Below are 18,448 nucleotides of genomic sequence, written 5' to 3'. Positions count from 1 at the left end.
GGACCAGTGTCCTGAAGTTGGCTCTCCCACCTCAGAGGCATAGCCCTGATGCCTGGCTGGAGCACCAAGAGCCTTTCATCCACACAGCTCAGAGTAAAAGGGAGAAAAAATAGAAAGAAAGAAAGAAAGAAAGAGGATATAATATAGTGAAGTAAAATAAAGCTATTATAAAGCAAAGCTATACAGACAAAATCTCACCCAGAAGCATATACATATACACTCACAAAAAAAGGAAAAGGGGAAAAATTAATATATCCTGCTCCCAAAGTCCACCTCCTGAATTTGGGATGATTCGTTGTCTATTCAGGTATTCCACAGATGCAGGCACATCAAGTTGTTTGTGGAGCTTTAATCCGCTGCTTCTGAGGCTGCTGGGAGGGATTTCCCTTTCTCTTCTTTGATCGCACAGCTCCCGGGGTTCAGCTTTGGATTTGGACCCGCCTCTGCATGTAGGTCACCTGAGGGCGTCTGTTCTTCGCTCAGACAGGACGGGGTTAAAGGAGCAGCTGCTTCAGGGGCTCTGGCTCACTCAGGCTGGGGGGAGGGAGGGGTACCGAGGAGGCGGGGCAATCCTGCGGCAGCAGAGGCCGGCGTGACGTTGCACCAGCCTGAGGCACGCCGTGCGTTCTCCCGGGGAAGTTGTCCCCGGATCACGGGAGCCTGGCAGTGGCGGGCTGCACAGGCTCCCGGGAGGGGCGGTGTGGAGAGTGACCTGTGCTCGCACACGGGCTTCTTGGTGGCGGCAGCAGCAGCCTTAGCATCCCATGCCCGTCTCTGGGGTCCGCGCTGACAGCCGCGGCTCGCGCCCGTCTCTGGAGTTCGTTTAGGCGGCGCTCTGAATCCCCTCTACTTGCGCGCCGTGAAACAAAGAGGCAAGAAAAAGTCTCTTGCCTCTCCGGCAGCTGCAGACATTTTCCCGGACTCCCTCCCGGCTAGCTGTGGTGCGCTAACCCCTTCAGGCTGTGTTCATGCCGCCAACCCCAGTCCTCTCCCTGCGATCAGACCAAAGCCCGAGCCTCAGCTCCCAGCCCCGCCCGCCCCGGCGGCTGAGCAGACAAGCCTCTCGGGCTGGTGAGTGCTGGTCGGCACCGCTCCTCCTTGCGGGAATCTCTCCGCTTTGCCCTCCGCACCCCTGTGGCTGTGCTCTCCTCTGCGGCTCCGAAGCTTCCCCCCTCCGCCACCCGCAGTCTCCGCCCGCGAAGGCACTTCCTAGTGCGTGGAAACCTTTCCTCCTTCACAGCTCCCTCCCACTGGTGCAGGTCCCGTCCCTATTCTTTCGTCTCTGTTATTTCTTTGTTCTTTTGCCCTCCCCAGGTACGTGGGGATTTTCTTGCCTTTTGGGAGGTCTGACCTTTTCTGCCAGCGTTCAGTGGGTGTTCTGTAGGAGTTGTTCCACATGTAGATGTATTTCTAATGTATTTGTAGGAAGGAAGGTGATCTCCGCTTCTTACTCTTCTGCCATCTTCTCTCCATTCCCTAAGTGGTCATTTCCGGCCCAACGTCCCCATGACTGTCGCGGCTTCGGCCGCCGGGGCACCTCCAGAGCCGGCAGCCTCAGTGAGGTCACCCTCCCCTCGGGCTCCGGGGCAGTTCCATGACGGCGGAGGGAAGAGACCCCGAGCCGGGAGTTCCAGCTCTGATGCCTGTTTCTTAATCTTTAACTTTTGCCATTTTAATTATGATATGTTTTGGTGTGGGTCTGTTTTGCTTCATCTTGTTTGGGACTCTCTGTGCTGCCTGGAACTGGATACCTATTTCCTTCTTCAGGTTTAGGAACTTTTCAGCCATAACTTCATCAAATACAGTTTTGATTCTTTTCTTTCTCTCTTCTCCTTCTGAGACCCGTATAATGAGAATGTTGGTACACTTTGATGTTGCCTTAGAGGTCCATAAACTGTTCTCGTGTTTTAAATTTCTTTTTTCTCTTTGCTGTTCTGATTGGATGATTTCCATTATTCTGTCTTCCAGATCACTTCGGCCTTCTTCTGTATCACCTAGTCTGCTGTTAATTCCTTCTAGTGTGTTTTTTTATTTCAGTTATTGTATTCTTTATTCTGGTTATTTATATTTTCTAGATCCTTGTTAACATTCTCACTGTGCTCATGTATCTTTTCTGTAATTCAATTAGCATTCTTGGTAGTTATGCTTTGAACTCTTTTTCTGGTAAATTATCTATTTCTGTTTATTAGTTTTTTTTTAGGTGTTTTCTCTTGTTCTTTCATTTGAAATAAATCCCTCTGTCTTCTCATTTTGCTTAACTTTTTCTGTCTCCTTTCTCTGACTCATGAAGGGGTGTCCTTGTGTGGGACCATTCCTATTTAGTCTGCATGTGCCCAGTGGCTTTGGTGTGAGCTGGACCTTCTCCTCTGCTCAGTGACCAACAATGCCCTACTGGGGGGCAGTATCCGGTTTGAACTTGCTGGAACAGAAGCCCTGAGTGTTGGAACCAATCTGGCTCTGTGCCCTCTATGTGTGTGGTCTGTCCCCTCCTAGCGCTGGCACCTTTCCCTCAGAGGAGATCAGTGCTGGAGCAGAGGGGCAGGAGGAGGTGCTTGGTATGGGTTGAGGCACGGGCTGTGGTGGTCCTGGCAGCAGAGTCCCAGACTTCTCTTGCACCCTTGCCTTCTTGGGTGCTAGCAATGGCTGCCATTGCTCTGTTCAACTGCCATTCTGGGTCCAAGCCAGCTCTGTCCCTCACAACCTCGCATTCCCCTCAGTTGCATCAGCCGTCACCCTAGTGTGGAGCTGTGCCATGGAGCAAGAGGGGTGAGAGCAGGTGCTTGGAGTGGGTTGGGGCATAGGCTGTGTTAATCCCAGCACAGTCAGTGTCCCTGACCCCTCTTGATCTGTTGTCTCCTTAGGTGCCAGCAATGGCCACCCTTGCCCCATTCAGATGTTGTTCTGGATCAAAGCTGGCTCTGTTCCTCACAACCATTCACTCCTCTCAGCCACAGCAGCCCTTATCCTAGTGCAGAGCTGCACCATGGAATGAGAGGGGTCGGGGTGAACTCGGCTCAGGCTGGGGCACCTGCAGGGGTTGCAGGAGACTGGTCAGAGGCCTGGGCAGTTTCAATCTGCTTCCTCCTCCTTGTTTTGGGAGTAAGCAAGTGTGTTTGTGCTCTTCACAAGTGGAGTCTAGGTCTCTATGGCCTCGCCGTCAGTCCTACTGTTTTTTAAACCGGCTAAGGGGACTTGTTTTCCCAGTGTCAGATCCCAGGGCTGGGGTGCCCAATAGGTGATTCACACTACTCACTCCCCAAGAAGTATCTCCACACCCATGGAATTCCCCTCTATTCTGTGCCCCATCCCAGGCGTGCAGATCCCAACCTGATCACGTCTCTTCCCTTCCTACCCAATTCCATGTGGATTTTTCTTACAGCCTTGTTTGTATAAGAGTCTTTCTGCCGGTCTCCAGTTTGTTTTCAGTGAGAATTGCTCTATATGTAGAAATATTTTTGATGTGTTCATGGGAAGAGGTTAGCTCTGTGTCCTCCTACTCCATCTTTATCCCCCTCCTGTGTCCTTCAATTTTGAATGTCAGCTTTGCTGGGTAGAGTATTCTTGGTTGGAAGGTTAAGGGAGTGTCTTGATATATTCAGTTTCTTCTGAAATGCTGCTGATAGTCTTATGGAGGTTCCCTTGTATATAACAAGTTATTTTTCTCTGGCTGGTTTTAAGATTCTTTCCTTGTCTTTAACTTTAGACACTTTAATTATAATATGTCTTGACATGGGCCTTTTGGGGTCATCTGATTTGGAACTCTATGGCTGTCCTGGATCTGAATGTCTATTTCCTTCAGTCATTATGTTTTCAAGTATGTTTTCTGCCCCTTTGTCTCTTCCTTCTCCCTCTGGGACCCCTTTAATGTGAATGGTGGTTTGCTCGACGTTGTCCCTTAAGCTATCTTCACCTTTCTTTTTTTTTTTTTCCTTTTTTATCTTCTCTAATTGGTGAGTTCCACTGCCCTGTCTTCAGGTTCACTGATCCTTTCTTTGCGTCATCATCTAGTCTGCTTTTGAACCCCTCTAGTGTATTTTTCAGTTCAGTTATTGTATTTTTCAGTTCTCTGACTTCTATTTGGTACTTGTGTTTTCTGTCTCTTTGAAGTTTTCACCGGGTCCCTCCATTCTTCAAAGTTCAGTGAGAATCTTTATGACTGTTTTTGTAACTCTCGGTCAGGTAAATCACTTACCTCCATTTCCTTAAGGACTTTTTCTGAGGCTTTACCTTGTTTTTTGTTTAAAAACTATTCCTCTGTGTCTTCGTTTTGCTTGACTGTCTGTGTTTGTTTCTGTGCATTTGATAAAATACCCATCTCTTCCAGTCTTGAAAGAATGGCCTTGCATAGGAGAGGAACCTTTTTGTTCAACCCTGCCCTAGCTCTAGGTTGTCACTCAAACCTGTGTGATTGTCCAAGTGGCCTATTTTATTTTTAGCAGCTCCCAGTAGTTATGGGTCATCAGTGTCCCGAAGAAGAGGATCTAAGTTAGGACCTCAGTTCAGGCTGATTGAAAGCCAGACCCTCAGCAGCAGCTTTTAAAGTATGGAAATATATACAGTTCTCTGGGATCACAAGCATATAAGTCCTGCTGGCCACCAGAGCCAGGTGACCTAGAAGTGTCCCCTGGGGGCAGCCACAAGAACCAGGGTGCCAGAGGAATGTACAAGCTCCTTTCTGGAGACACTGGCAAGCTGAAGTGAGGCAGAGGAAGAGTGCAAAGATGATTTCCACCAGCCTTTATTTCCTGAGAGAACCTCAGTAGGCTGCTAGATATGTGCCTGCATCTCATGCCAAAGCTCCAGGACAAGCAAATAAGCCTCTTTCACAGAAAGACTGGGGGTGTATTTCACTTGCCTGTGTAGTGCCCTGAGGGTGGCAGCTGGCCAAGAACTATGTCTCTGATTGTTACAGTCCCATGGGACCCAGGAATGCAAGCCCTCCAGCCAGCAGAACTAGGTGATCAAGGGGCATCCCCTCGGTGGCAGCCATAAAAGCTGTGGCACCAGACATAAAACCCAGGGCACCAGGCATGTGTAAAATCTTCCCTCTGGAAGATACTGGCACTCTGGAGCACAGTAGAGGGAAGAGTGTGAAGATGGAACCCAACAGCCTCCTTCCCCAGAGAATACCCCAGCAGGCCCCCAAATGTGTGTCAAATTAGATGCCTGCCCCTCAAGCTGATGCTTTAAGATAAGCAAATAAGCCTCTTTCACGTAAGGTCTGTGCACCTCTCAGCCAGCTGCTCTCACACTGGTTCCTGGGGCAAGTCAGTCTGAGCACGTGAGCCCTTTAAGAGCCATCTCTCAGTGCACTGTAGCCTTTTGGGTCTCGTGGACATGAGCCCCGTTGGTTTTCAAAACTGGTATTTCGGGGAGTTTTCTCTGAAGTCCAGGTCTTAAGAGTATGGATGCCCAATGTAGAGTTCAAACCTTTTGATCCTCAGAGAGAAGCTCCCCAGCCACTGGTGACCACCATCCTCCTTTCTGTCTCGATGTATGTGACTAATCTAGGTACCGCATATGAGTAGAATCATACAGTATTTGTCCTTTTGTGTCTGGCTTATTTCGCTTAGCATAATGACCTCAAGGTTTATCCATGTTGTAGAATGTGTCAGAATTACCTTTCTTTTTAAGGCTGAATTCCATTGTATGGAATTTTATTTATCTACAGATGACCACTTGGGTTGCTTTCACTTTTTGGCTCTTGTGAATAAAGGTGCTATAAACATGGGTATACAAATAATCTGATCAAGTCCCTGCTTTCACTTCTTTTGGGAATATACCTAGAGGTGGCATTGCTGGATGTATAATTTTATTTTTAACTTTTGGAGGAACCTCCATAATGTTTTCCATAGCAGCTGCACCATTTTACATTCCCATCAGCAGTGCGTAAATGTTCCAATTTCCCCACATCCTTGCCAACACTTGTTTCATTTTGTGTTGTTTTTATTTAGTTTATAAAAGCCATCCTAATGGGTGTGAAGTGCTATCTCATAGCTTTGATCTGCATTTCCCTAATGATTAGTGATGTTGAGCATCTTTTCGTGTGGAGGAGGCTCCAGAAGAAAAATGTCTTCAGGGAAAATGAAGAAAAAATGGGATTAATAGATGGCTGATAGATTTGACTATGTGGGAGAAAAGTATTTTACAGAGCTCTGTGGACTATAAAACACTTAGCCACAGGTTCGAAGAACTCTAAGACATTTTTGTTTTAAATGAAGCAGTTGTTAACTCCAGGAAAATATAATATATGAAGTCAATAAATATTGTTTAGATTAAAAACTTGTTTAATTATATTGGGAAAATGGAGGGAAGATGCGAAAGAGCGCTGGTAGCTGTAAGCAGTGCTCACCAATGTTCCCAAATCTCTTCCACTTCTTGGACTCAGAATATAATGTTTCATGCTTCCTGTGCAGCTAGAGAGGCCGTGCGGGCAGCTCTGGTCATAGTCTGAGAGATGGCACGTGCCCCTCTCAGTGTGGAGCACTGAAGGCGTGGTCTCTGATTCTCAGTTCTCTCTCCCTGCTGTGATGAGCCCTGGCGCCCCCTGTTGACATGGCCGTGTTATAGGAAGGGGCAGGGTGACTACCTTTGTAGCAAAACCCTCCTCTGACTCCATTGGACCCTAGAGTGCACGGGAGAAACGGCTGTTTGTAGCCTGAGATGTGGGGATTCTTTGCTACTGCAAGATAATCTACGTCAGGGGCTAGGAAACTTTTTCTGTAAGGGGTCACAAAGTTAATATTTTAGGCGTTGCCACACATAATCTCTGTTACATATGCTCTCGTTTTTTTAAACAACTCTAAAAATGTAAAAATCATGATTAGCTTATAAGCTGTATGAAGATTGTATGAAGATGGGCTGTGGGCCAGGTTTGGTAGTTTTCGGACCCTGATCTAGACGACTGTAGTGGGTACCGACCGCAGATCGGCTGGGTCTTTGAAGCTGGGGAAGACAGCTCTGTCGCCCAACACAGAAGACCAGGAAGTCTGGGGACTTAACACCCACTGACTGATGGGAGCTGGTGAATAAATATCTCAGTTCTGTGTGGGAGACCCTAAGCAGCGTGTTCACACTATTTCCTAGAATATCCTTATGGGCTTAAGTTCCAGCAACTGGCCAAATAAAGCCCCTTTAGTGCCTGCTTTCCCAGTTCTTCCCTGATTCCACTCACTTACAGAGTGTCCTGTACCTCCCAGATAAACTGCTGACCTTTGTCTAGAATCTGCCTCTGGGGAAAGTCAAATGAATGTATCTATCCTTAGTAGCACAGCTATTAGTGCAGGAATATAGTGCTTCTGTGCCACTGGCTTAACAGTCAAGCAATGAAAGATGAGGAAAAATGGCATCGGAGTGAGAAAAGTGGTGACCCGTGTCTTGCCCATGTTATGGCAACACATCTGTGATGGCTTCTTGGCTGGGAGGCTGTGGAGAGCGGACCACAGCCCTCACTCGCCTCTAATCATTGGATGCGATGTTCCCTAAAATGAATCTGCCAAGTGCATGTGCTAAATTGGCTTAGCTCTGTTTAAAGTCTTTTTAGTAAGTGACCAAGCCCTGCCTATCTTGGCTTCTCCACGTCTCCCATGTCTTTCCCTTCCGGTCTGTCCAATGTCCACGGGGCAAATGCATTCATCTCCCCGGTGGATGTGGATATGGTGCTCCGTTGCGGGAAGCTCCCTATACTGCAGAGGACAGAAAGCTAACCCCTCAAACCTCAGGCTTTCTTGCGGCGAGAATTCCAGATGCAGTCAAGGGTCCACTGATCAGATGCTCTTGCAGGGAAGGGTGACAGTTCGGGAACGTCTGACGTTTTGTGGGCAAGCTGTGGAGGCATTGGCTTTATTCTGTGGCAGCGTTAGCAGAAGTCCCTTATCTGGTCACTACTTTCATGTGTGGGACACATGGGGCCCCCCTGTGGTCCATCTGCCTTTTGTTGGTGCAGACCTGGAGGGCGTGGTGACACAGCCTGGATGCAGCATCCTGGTCTCTGGACTGTAGCAAGGGCAGCGTGTTAGTGGAGCCAAGGGTTCTGGGGCAGCTTCTCATTCCCCTCTGCCCCATCTCTGGCACTGTCAGCCCATCTCCTGGTCCGCGATGCTGTGTGAGCAGCTGTTCTCAGAGGCCTAGCCTGGGCTGGCCCAGCTGTCCTGCCAATTACCTTATAGGCACTAATTTCTTCCATCAAATCCCTTCTGCTTCAACATAGCTAGAGTAGTTTGCGCCCCGCACTGAACCCAGGCTAACACAGTCTGAGACGGCATTCTTGCCTTCCGGTCTTCCCTTGGAGAGAGCCGGCACCTCTGCCCCGTTCTCACTATGCATGCGTTACAAGGCCCTCCCCAAATTAGCGCCTGCCCATGCCTTCAGCTTAGTTCCCTCCGGCACTCCCTCGCACCCTGCAGGCAGCTGAATGAAAAAGTTCACCAGATTGGCCACGCGAGTTAACACCTGTTCTCTGCACACTCCGTTTCCTTGCACGTCTTGCCCCCTCTACCAGGAATGCCCACCCCAGTTTTGCGCTTGCTTCCACCCTTGGCTCTCTTTAGTCCTTTCTCCATAGACCATGAGTTTTAACTTCACATTTATTCAAGTTATCTTTTGGTTCAAAGCCAGGGTCCAGATCCCAGCTCTGGCCCCTAATAGCTCTGTGACCGTGGGCAAGTTGTTCAACCTCTCTGTACCTGAGTTTCCTCATTTTCAAAATGGGGATAATAGAAAGACAGATACCATATGAGCTCACATATATGTGGAATCTAAAAACCAACAACAAAAATGAGCTCACAGATACAGAGAACAAACTGGTGGTTACCAGGGGCACGGGGGGTGGGGAGAGGGTGAAATGGGTGAAGGGGGTCAAAAGGTACAAGTTTCCAGGTATAAAATAAATCCTGGGGATGTAGAAAAAATAAAATGGGAATGATAATAGTATTTACTTCAGTGGGTGTTTTAGCTGTGCTTTCTTAGATTTGTTATGTCTGTTTGGCAGCTGTTCATCACAGGGCCAAACTATCTACCGAAGTGTTGACCTCTTCCCTGTGAGTCGGCCTGCGTGTGCAGACCGGCTGATCCAAGGCCAAGTCCCCCACCCCCTTCTTATCCAGTTCTCACACACCAAAGCAATATTCCCCCTGCCCTAAATCACGCTTAGGACCAAGTACTAGGCAACTGGAGACCACCCCTATAGCTCAAAGCCCCCTGGAATTATTCAGATCAGCCAATCCTAGACTGTTTACTCTGCCTTGCCTTGCATTTCCTGCAGAAACCCCAGCAAAGGCTCTGGCCTAGACTTCCACCTCCTGACCAAAACCTGCCTCCGTGCGCCGTGACTTGCCCCTTCCTTTCCGGAAACATGAGTAATAAAAGTCTTCTTTCAGTGGCATCGAGCTCTTGATGTCATCACTCAGTCACTTCCACAAATTAAAATCCCACAGGTGTAATTTTAGAACAATAAGATTGTGTGAGGATTAAATTAGTAAAAACTTCTAAAGAACTTAGCTGAGTGTCTGGCACATAGGAAGAGAAGTATGAGTGTTAGTGTTACTATTAATAAATAGCTTCCCATTGAACTTGGAATAAAATTCAAAGCCCTTCCTTACTTGAGGTTCCACAGGCTCATGCCCGTCCCTCTCCCGTGGTCCTGGGACCTGTGCAGTGGCACGTAGGCCTGTGCTCAGAAGGGCCCTGTGATTGGTTCAATGCTGGACTGTTGCCATCCTGAAATTCTTAGTATGTTCTCCAAGTTCATTTCGTACTGGAGCCCACAAAGCATGGAGCCAGCTGAGCCACTAGCACACTAGGGTCCAGCCCCACCAGCCTTCTTTTGGCCCTTTATACACTCCAAATTCTTCCCTCTCTCTACCTGAAATAATCTTTCCCTTTCTCTTCATTTGATGAATTCCCATACATCCTCAGCTTAAATGTCCTCTTCTCAGACAGGCCTTTCGGGAGAATCCTTGCCCCCCTGCTCCCATCCCGTTATTCTGTATCTTAGCTCCTTGCTTCTTCCTTTATAGGAAGGACATGGTATTTGTTAGATGTGAACCTGTCTCTCTTACTAGAATCCAGAATATCACTTCCATGAAGGTAGAACCACATCTGACTTGTTGGCTGTGATATCCTCCGTGTTTAGCACAAAGCCTGACAAACAGTAGGCTCTCGATAAATATTTGTTGGATGAGTGAACCCAGGACCTGCTTTAAGATCAAATTGCTGACCTCACCAAAGCTGATCATTCCCTTGGTCCCATCACCACTCTTTCTCTCAATATCTTTTAGCATAGTGTTGCATTGTTTACATGGCTAATTCTGATTTCTCTAAATTTTAGACAGCCCAAAAATCTATATATGGTCTCTTCTCCCTAATCCCTGGCTGAATCATGAATTTAAGGATTAGATGTAGGGAGATTTGGGGGTCCTTCTGTTACCTACGAGGAAGATAAAGGTAAATTATTCTTTGACAGGTTAAGGATGCAAATTGTCACTTCTTGGGTAACCACTAAAAGAATAGCAAAGGAGGATTAGGGTATAATTTTCAAACTAATAGGAGAGAAAAGCAGAATTAAAAAAAACAATCTAAAGGAAGACAAAAATGGGGGGAAAAGGAACAGATGTAACAAACGAAGCTCATAAGAAGGTGGTAGATTTATATCTAAATATGTCAGTAATTATTTTATATACCATGGCTTAAATGATCAATTTCAAGGGCAAAGATTTTCATACTAGGTTTAAAAAACCCTGAACTGTATGTTGTTTAACACAAGAATGATAAAATTTGAAAGCAAAGGTTTAAAAATATATATCATATAAACACTAAAAGAAATATGTAGCTATTTAATATCTGAAAAATAGATTTTTTAAGACATTAAAAAGAAAAATAAAGAAGACTAGTTCCAAGATAACAGGTTCACTTTGCCAGGAAGGTAAAAGATATTTAAATATGTATACACCAAATCATGTGGCCTAAAAAGACAAAGCAAAATTTGATAGAACTATGAAGAGTAGAGGAAGATAATCCACCAATAAAGTAGGAGGCTTAATCATGCTTTTGGAAGCAGAATAAACACAACATCAGATTTTAAAAACATGACTTGACTGGACTCCAAATCCCGGTGTCTTTACCAGTGAGATTTATCACATTTTTAAGGGAGAAATAACTCCAATATTACATAAATCCTCCCAGCTAGAAAAACACATAGTACTCCCCAATTCATTTTATGAGACTAACACTATCTTCATTCCAAAACCTAATAGGGACAGTTTGAGAAAGAAAAATTATAAACCAATTTTATTCAAAAATTGGACAAAACTCCTAAATAAAATATTAGTAAATGAAATCAATCTATTTTAAAAAGGAGTAATGCATCAGGATCAAGTTGGATTTATCTCAGTAATTCAAGGTTGAGTCAACATTAGGAAAATCCGTCATAAAGTCAGCATATTAACAGATTAAATGAGATAGTCTTATTTTAATAGATGCAGAAAGTTTGTTTAAAATTTACATTCTTTTATGATAAAATACTGTTAGCAAATTTGAAACCTAATGGTAAGAGAAAGCTTTCCTTTTGAATTAGCAAAGAGATAGATATCTATTATCATTTATATTTACTACTGCATTGAAGACCCATAGGCAAGAAAAAGAAAAGATATAGGATAGGAAAGAAAGAAAGCTAACATTCATACATTTTGACTGTGTATATAAAGATTCTAAATATAAATTAACATAACATAAATTTAAGGTGGTTGAATAAAACATTTGAAATGAAATTTTAAAAATATCATAAGTATCACATAGCATAAAAAAGTATCGCATACCTAGAAATTAATCTTGCAAAAGGCATTTAAGTCCTCTGGGAAGAACTTGCACAATTTTATTGAGAGAGATTAAAGAATACCTCAATCAATAAAAGAAGAGGTAGACCATGTTCATGGATTTTTAAGACTCCGTATGTAAACAGTCAATTTCCAAGATATTGAATTATAAATTCAATGCAATCCAATCAAAATTCCAACAGGATGTTTTTCTGGCTAGTTTGTTTAAAAATACATATGGAAATGCAAAGGGACAAGAATATCCATGACACTCTTGAAGGAAAAGAGCAAAACTACTCTATTTAGCAAAATGTAATTATAAGCCTATAGAGATTAAAACAGTATGGTTCTGGTACAGGAATAGACAGTTCTGAAATAGACACATACACACACAAAGACATTTGATTATGACAAAGAACAGTGAGGTAAGGACAAAGTTTTCAGTAAGTGTTCCTAGGACAACTATAAATCCACATGAACAATATAAAATATAGGTGAAAAGCAAAATAATAAAACGTTGAGAATACAGAAGATTATATTCACGATTCCAGGGTCGGGAAATACTCTTTAAACAAGACACAAAATGACTAATCTTTTTAAAAAATGGTAAATATGTACTATATTAAAATTAATAATTCTATCAAAATACCTCATTAAAAGAATTAAAAGGTAAGCTACACAGTGTGAAGATATAGTTTTAACACATGTAAGTGACAAAAGGCTTGTAGCAGACTATATAAATAACTACTACAAATCAGTAAGGAAACCCCAATAGAAAAATGGACAAAAGACCTGAACAGGAATCCATAAAAGATGATACGCAAATGTTCAATAAACAAATGCAAAGGTATTCTATCTCACTACAACCAAGGAAATGAAAATTAAAACCATGAGACACAACTAGATACCCACAGACTTAAAAGTTAAAGATGTTTTAACAATACCAAATATGTGTAGTAACAGGAATTCTCCTAGCCTCCTGGCAAACATGTACAGTAATACAACTAATGGGAAATTAGACTGGCATTATCTAGTAAAGTGGTTGGCAGTGTTTTGCAGGCAGCTTCTAGGATGGCCCCAATGATCCTTGTCTCCTGGTATGAACATTTTTGTGTAATCCCCTCCCCTTAAATGAGGGCTGGACATAGTGACTTGCTTCCAATGAATAAAACATGGCAAAAACGATGGGCCATCACTTCTAAAAATTAAGTTACAACAGGAAGATTTCCAGCTTTCTGGCTCACGCTCTCCCTTTCCCAACCTCCCTCTCTCTCTCTCTCTCTCTCTCTCGCTCTCGCTCTCGTGCTCATTCTGATGAAGCAAGCCACTATGTTGTAAGCTGCTCAAGGAGAGGTCCATGTGGCAAGAAAGCAATGGTACCTTCTGGTCAATAGCACACAAGGAAATGAATCATCCCAACAATCACGTGAGTGATCTTGGAAGCAGATTCTTCCCTAGTGAGTCTCAGGATGACTGCAGCCTTGTGAGAAACCCTGAGCCAGAGGACCCAGCTAGGCTGTGGCCAGGTTCCAGACCCACAGAAACTGAGATAATAATGTTTTAAGCCACTTAGTTTTGTAGTAACTTGTTATGCAGCAATAGCTAACTAATACAAATGTCAGCCAGGCTAGACTGTCTGTGTTAACTCAGCACCATAGTTCCCTTTCATGTTGCAGAACTAAGTGTCTCAGGATCACTTTTCCTGTATGAGTCATGGTTTGTTACAGTGTAAGGAATGCACATGAGATAGAGAGTGCAACTGTTTTTTTTTTTTTTTTGGAATGTGTCACGTGGCTTATGGGATCCTAGTTCCCTGACCAGGGATCGAACCCAGGCCCCGGCAGTGAAAGTGCCAAGTCCTAACCACTGGACTGCCAGGGAACTCCCTGGAGAGCATAACTGAGCTCAGCCAGAATCATGGTTTTCCAGCCTACCCCACCCACAGCTTCCCCGTCTCTGTTGGAGGAACTCCATCCTTTTAGTTGCCAGCCCAAAACACCTGGAGTTTTTCTTTTGGTCTCTAACACAGTATATCCAATCCATAAAGAAATCCCGATAGCTGTAGTTTTAGAAGACAGCCTGAATCTGACCATTCCTATCTCCTCCATTGCTATCTTGCTGGTCCAGTTCCACATCATCTCTTGTCTGGACTAAATAGTTTAATTCACCTTCGTGGCATCTTCATTTCTTAAGAGTCTATTCTCACCAAATGCGAGTGATGCTTTTAAAAAGTCAAATCATAAACTCTGCTGCTCAAAACCATGAATAGCTCCCATTCCCAGAGTAAAATCAAAAGCCTTATTGTGGCCCACATACCCTACGTGATCTTTCCCTGTCTCCCTTCGGACCTCATCTCTACTGCTTCCCTCCTTGTTCCCTCTGCTTGCAGCCACAGTGGCCTCCTTGCTCTTCCTCAAACACCCCAGGCACGCTCTGCCCTAAGCCTTTGCCTAGGTTGCTCCCTCCTTTCCAGCAGCTTTTCTCCAAGGGGGCTCTGTAAATCACCTAGAGGGCTGATTGAATAGGTGTGGGGTGAGCCTGAGGATCTGCATTTTCTAGTAAGTTTCCAAGAGATGCTGACGCTGCTGACGTGGGGACCATACCCTAGGGCATCTATTGATGCAAGACATTAAATTCTCTCCTGTGCATCTGGAATAAATGTTACATACCATCCTGGGGAGAACTGTGAAAATAATCACCAACACCATTTTGTCTTTGTTCAGGTGTCACCTTCTTAGTGAGATCTACCCAGATGACCCTACTTAATACTGTGATCTCTCCCCATCTCCATTTTCTCACCTCCCCCCTTACTTTCATCTCCTTTTCTTTTTTTTGCCATAGCACTTAAGACCTAATGTACTGTGATTTACTTACTTGTATGTGGTTTACTGGCTCTCTCCTAACTAGAATGTAAATTCCAAGAGACAGGGATCTTTGGTGTTTATTCCAAGGGCTGAACAGACTTTTCTGAATATAAATGAAATACTTGATTTGCAAATGAGTTGAACCCTTTCATCTTCTCAGCAGAATATAAACTCATTTTTAAAAAATGTACTAACTGCACCACATATGTTCATAGGAAGAGCACAGTAGTGGCAAAAACAGACTTTTGAGATCAGATACACCTGGATTCAAAAGTCAGCTTCACTATTTACTAGCTTTATGTTTACACTAGGTTAATGTCACATCCCTTGGGCTCAGGGTCTTTATTTTTTAAATAGTGGTAATCGGAGGTGATTGTTAAAAATTAGACAAATATATAAAAAATTTCTAGCACAGTCCTTGTCACTAACAAAGCGCTCAATAAATATCACTTCTCCTTTGATACCTCACCTCCTCTAGCCCACATTTCATTTAAAGGACAGGCTAATTAAAAGCCAGTCTTTTAGTTCCCCATGGAACTATGTAGAAAGGCACACTTCTTAAAAATAAAAATCTCTAATGACCTTCGGGAGAATTCTGTTTTAAAACTTACCATTGAAACCTTTCACCTAACCTTTCCATAGCAACTTCAGGTGAAAAGTTTTCCAATGTACATCAAATATAGTGTAGACTAATGATAATACTTTGCTATTTTACTGACACTGAGAAAATAAATACTTCAAGTTCAACCCCCATAAAATTGGAATCTCCACTGACAGTATTCATCCGCAAATGGGTTTCTGGGCAAGAGGCTCCTTGGGTTCTAGTGACCATCCTAAGTGGTACCCAAACCCCACTGCAAAACTAAAACCTCACATCTCTTATCTCAAGCATTTTAGAGACAGAAAATTGTTTACAAATGCGAATATTCTGCCTACCCGCCTCAGGTATAAATGCCCTGTACAAGAGCATAACAATGACGATACTTTCACAATCGTGGTGAAACGTAGGTGTGGTATTCGTACTGTTTATGCTGCACATTCATGCGTGACCTGATACTGCTGAAATAGTCTTTATTTCTGAACATTCCAAAACAGCAGTGTACACAGTAACAAATATTAAGTCATATACCATAAGAAAGCATTCATTAGTGCAAATGGATTTTGTAAAAGGTCTATCAAAAAGATTTATTTGCTTTAAAATGCGTTCATTTCCAGAAGCATTATTAATAAAATGTTACAGTTTCATCTTCTGTAAAAGTATTGAAAATCAGTTGTAGTACAGTAGCAAACATTGCAGGTATTAAGTGCAATGAGCTTGTGATGCCATTATAAATATGAAACCCACGTATGACAATAAATTAACAATGAAAACAACAAGACCATTCCACGCTGTTGTCTGGCTGTCTCAGTGCTCAAGGCTCCAGATTACATTGTGCTCATTCAACACAAAATTATGTCTCTCAAATTGTATGATGGATTTTTGCTGATATATCCCTAGAGCTAAAAAAATAGTACCTTACCACAAAAATATTTTTATGGCACAAAATTTAAGTTGTTCCATAGTGGTTCACGTAGGTGTAAAAAGAAATAGGCACAAAAAATAAAATTCCTGTAAACTATAAAAAAGTAAATTTCAAAGCATACGTTATAGAACCTGGTTGTAAAGATGCAATGTATTAAAATACAGAACATGTAATGGGAAGATGTTTAGAACATGTAAGTAAATTGAACAAGTTACTTTAAGAAACTCAGATGGCAAAGAAAGAAAGCATTATGGATGAATACATCTCAATTCTCTCAAGAAGGATTCAGGTACATATCAGTTCTACAAAAACTTCCTAGCTCTAAGTGTCACAATACTGCAACCATGGATTTGTGAACGCTGCAGTATCTCAGGCAAATATTTAAGTGCAATAATTAGTCTCTGGTGATTGGTCCATTGAAAAACAATGCAGTTAATATGTTAAAACGCAGAAGGGAAAGAATATCCCGACATCCGCTGTTACCCAGCCAGCTAGGTAACACGACCCTCATTTCCACTTCTTTCCAGCTGTTCAGACATACATAGCACTGCATCAGTAGCAACCATCTCTCCAGTTTCCATCCCTCAGAGTGCTGAGTGAAGACAGAGGCTTTGGAGGCTGAAGGAAACTATAAAGGAATGAAAAAAGGACACAGCTTGTAAGTAATCCCATGAGTCCCATCACTTACTTTGATCTACTCTCCGCCACTGCAGCAGTGACAACGTGCTGGCACCTTCCCAAGTGTGCCTCGTATTTCTGGGCCTTCCACATGCTCATCTGATGGAAAGCCCAGGTCTCGGCACGTTGCCACGCATGTTGTATGTGCACAAGCAGATTTGCAACCTAAGTGGAAAATGATCAATATCCTCAGTGTATAAAGAATATTTTAAAATCAGAAACAGATAGGGCTTCCCTGGTGGCGCAATGGTTAAGAATCCACCTAACAATGCAGGAGACATGGGTTCGAGCCCTGGTCCGGGAAGATCCCACATGCCGCGGAGCAACTAAGCCCGTGCCCCACAACTACGGAGCCCATGCACCACAACTACTGACCCTGTGCCCTAGAGCCTTCGAGCCACAGCTACTGAAGCCCACGTGCCTAGAGCCCGTGCTCCGCAACAACAGAAGCCATTGCAATGAGAACCCGCACACAGCAACGAAGACCCAATGCAGCCATAAATAAATAAATAAATTTATAAAAAAAAAAAAGAAACAGATAAACTCAAGAGAAAAATGGCCTAAAAACATAAGTGGTTACTTCATTGAATACAAATTGAAAATTTCTCCATGTTATTCTGTCTTACAAATAATCAAAGATTTGCCTATTATATTGGCAGAGAATTTAAAAAGAATGATAATACCCAATGTTTGCCTAAGTTTGTGGAAACAGACAAACCCTCTCATTGTCTGGCAGTGACAGCCCTTCCAAGAGGTTAGTTTGAAGACATATATCCGAGGATAAATGGACTGTCCACAATGACCTACATACATCAAATAATGTGATTCTATTCAGTCACAAATGCAACACAGCCCGGCATTGAACATGCACCAAAATGATTTCTATCTGGATAGTAGGATTATTTACTTTTCTGTGTTTGTTTTACAATAGTTTCTGAATTTGTTTTTGATCTGAGCACCTATTTATCAGAAAATAAAAACTATTTATAGCTACCCGATGCATAAAGAAAAATTACTTGTTCTCAAATCCTTTTCACACTTTTACCATGGTTCCCTCCCTCTCCTCCTCCAAATCCTAATTTCCTGTAAGAGTTGATTTACTGCTGCCATTTTCTCATCTTCTACTCTGTCCTCAACTCGCTTTTATGGAATTGTTTTTAACCATAAGACACTCCAGGAGATCCAGTTCAAGAAGGGCCCGCCACAACCATAAGATCATCGAACGGGTACCCTGCAAGCAGGCTGGAATTTTGAAAGAAAAAAAAAAAAAATTCTACCTGGAATATACCAAACTTACACCAACATAAGCTAATAAAGTCCCAGTTAAATATCACTAAGATAGGGGCTTCCCTGGTGGCGCAGTGGTTGAGAATCTGCCTGCCAATGCAGGGGACACGGGTTCGAGCCCTGGTCTGGGAAGATCCCACATGCCGCGGAGCAACTAGGCCCGTGAGCCACAACTACTGAGCCTGCGCGTCTGGAGCCTGTGCTCCGCAACGAGAGAGGCCGCGATAGTGAGAGGCCCGCGCACCGCGATGAAGAGGGGCCCCCGCTTGCCACAGCTAGAGAAAGC

At 43.6% G+C, this 18,448-nt stretch overlaps 1 protein-coding gene and 1 long non-coding RNA gene across 4 annotated transcripts in view; one reads left to right on the top strand and one right to left on the bottom strand.

The window, feature by feature from the left end:
• The window catches only part of LOC309615953, a 76,286-nt gene that overhangs the window by 35,152 nt on the left and 22,686 nt on the right, over positions 1–18,448 (top strand). The window lies entirely within an intron of this gene.
• Positions 1,638–18,448, bottom strand: part of SLAIN1 (SLAIN motif family member 1) — a 67,978-nt gene continuing 51,167 nt past the window's right edge. For all 3 annotated transcript variants that reach the window (XM_082365965.1, XM_082365966.1, XM_082365967.1), the window contains one exon: positions 1,638–16,825. In XM_082365965.1, coding sequence (XP_082222091.1) covers positions 16,750–16,825 — 76 coding nt within the window. In that variant the 3' untranslated portion in view covers positions 1,638–16,749. The remainder of the gene's footprint in view (positions 16,826–18,448) is intronic.

The sequence above is a fragment of the Balaenoptera borealis genome (genome assembly GCF_965194805.1).
Source record: "Balaenoptera borealis genome assembly, chromosome: 18".
In the NCBI taxonomy this organism is placed as follows: Eukaryota; Metazoa; Chordata; class Mammalia; order Artiodactyla; family Balaenopteridae; genus Balaenoptera; species Balaenoptera borealis.
This window is presented reverse-complemented; position numbering and strand designations above follow the sequence as displayed.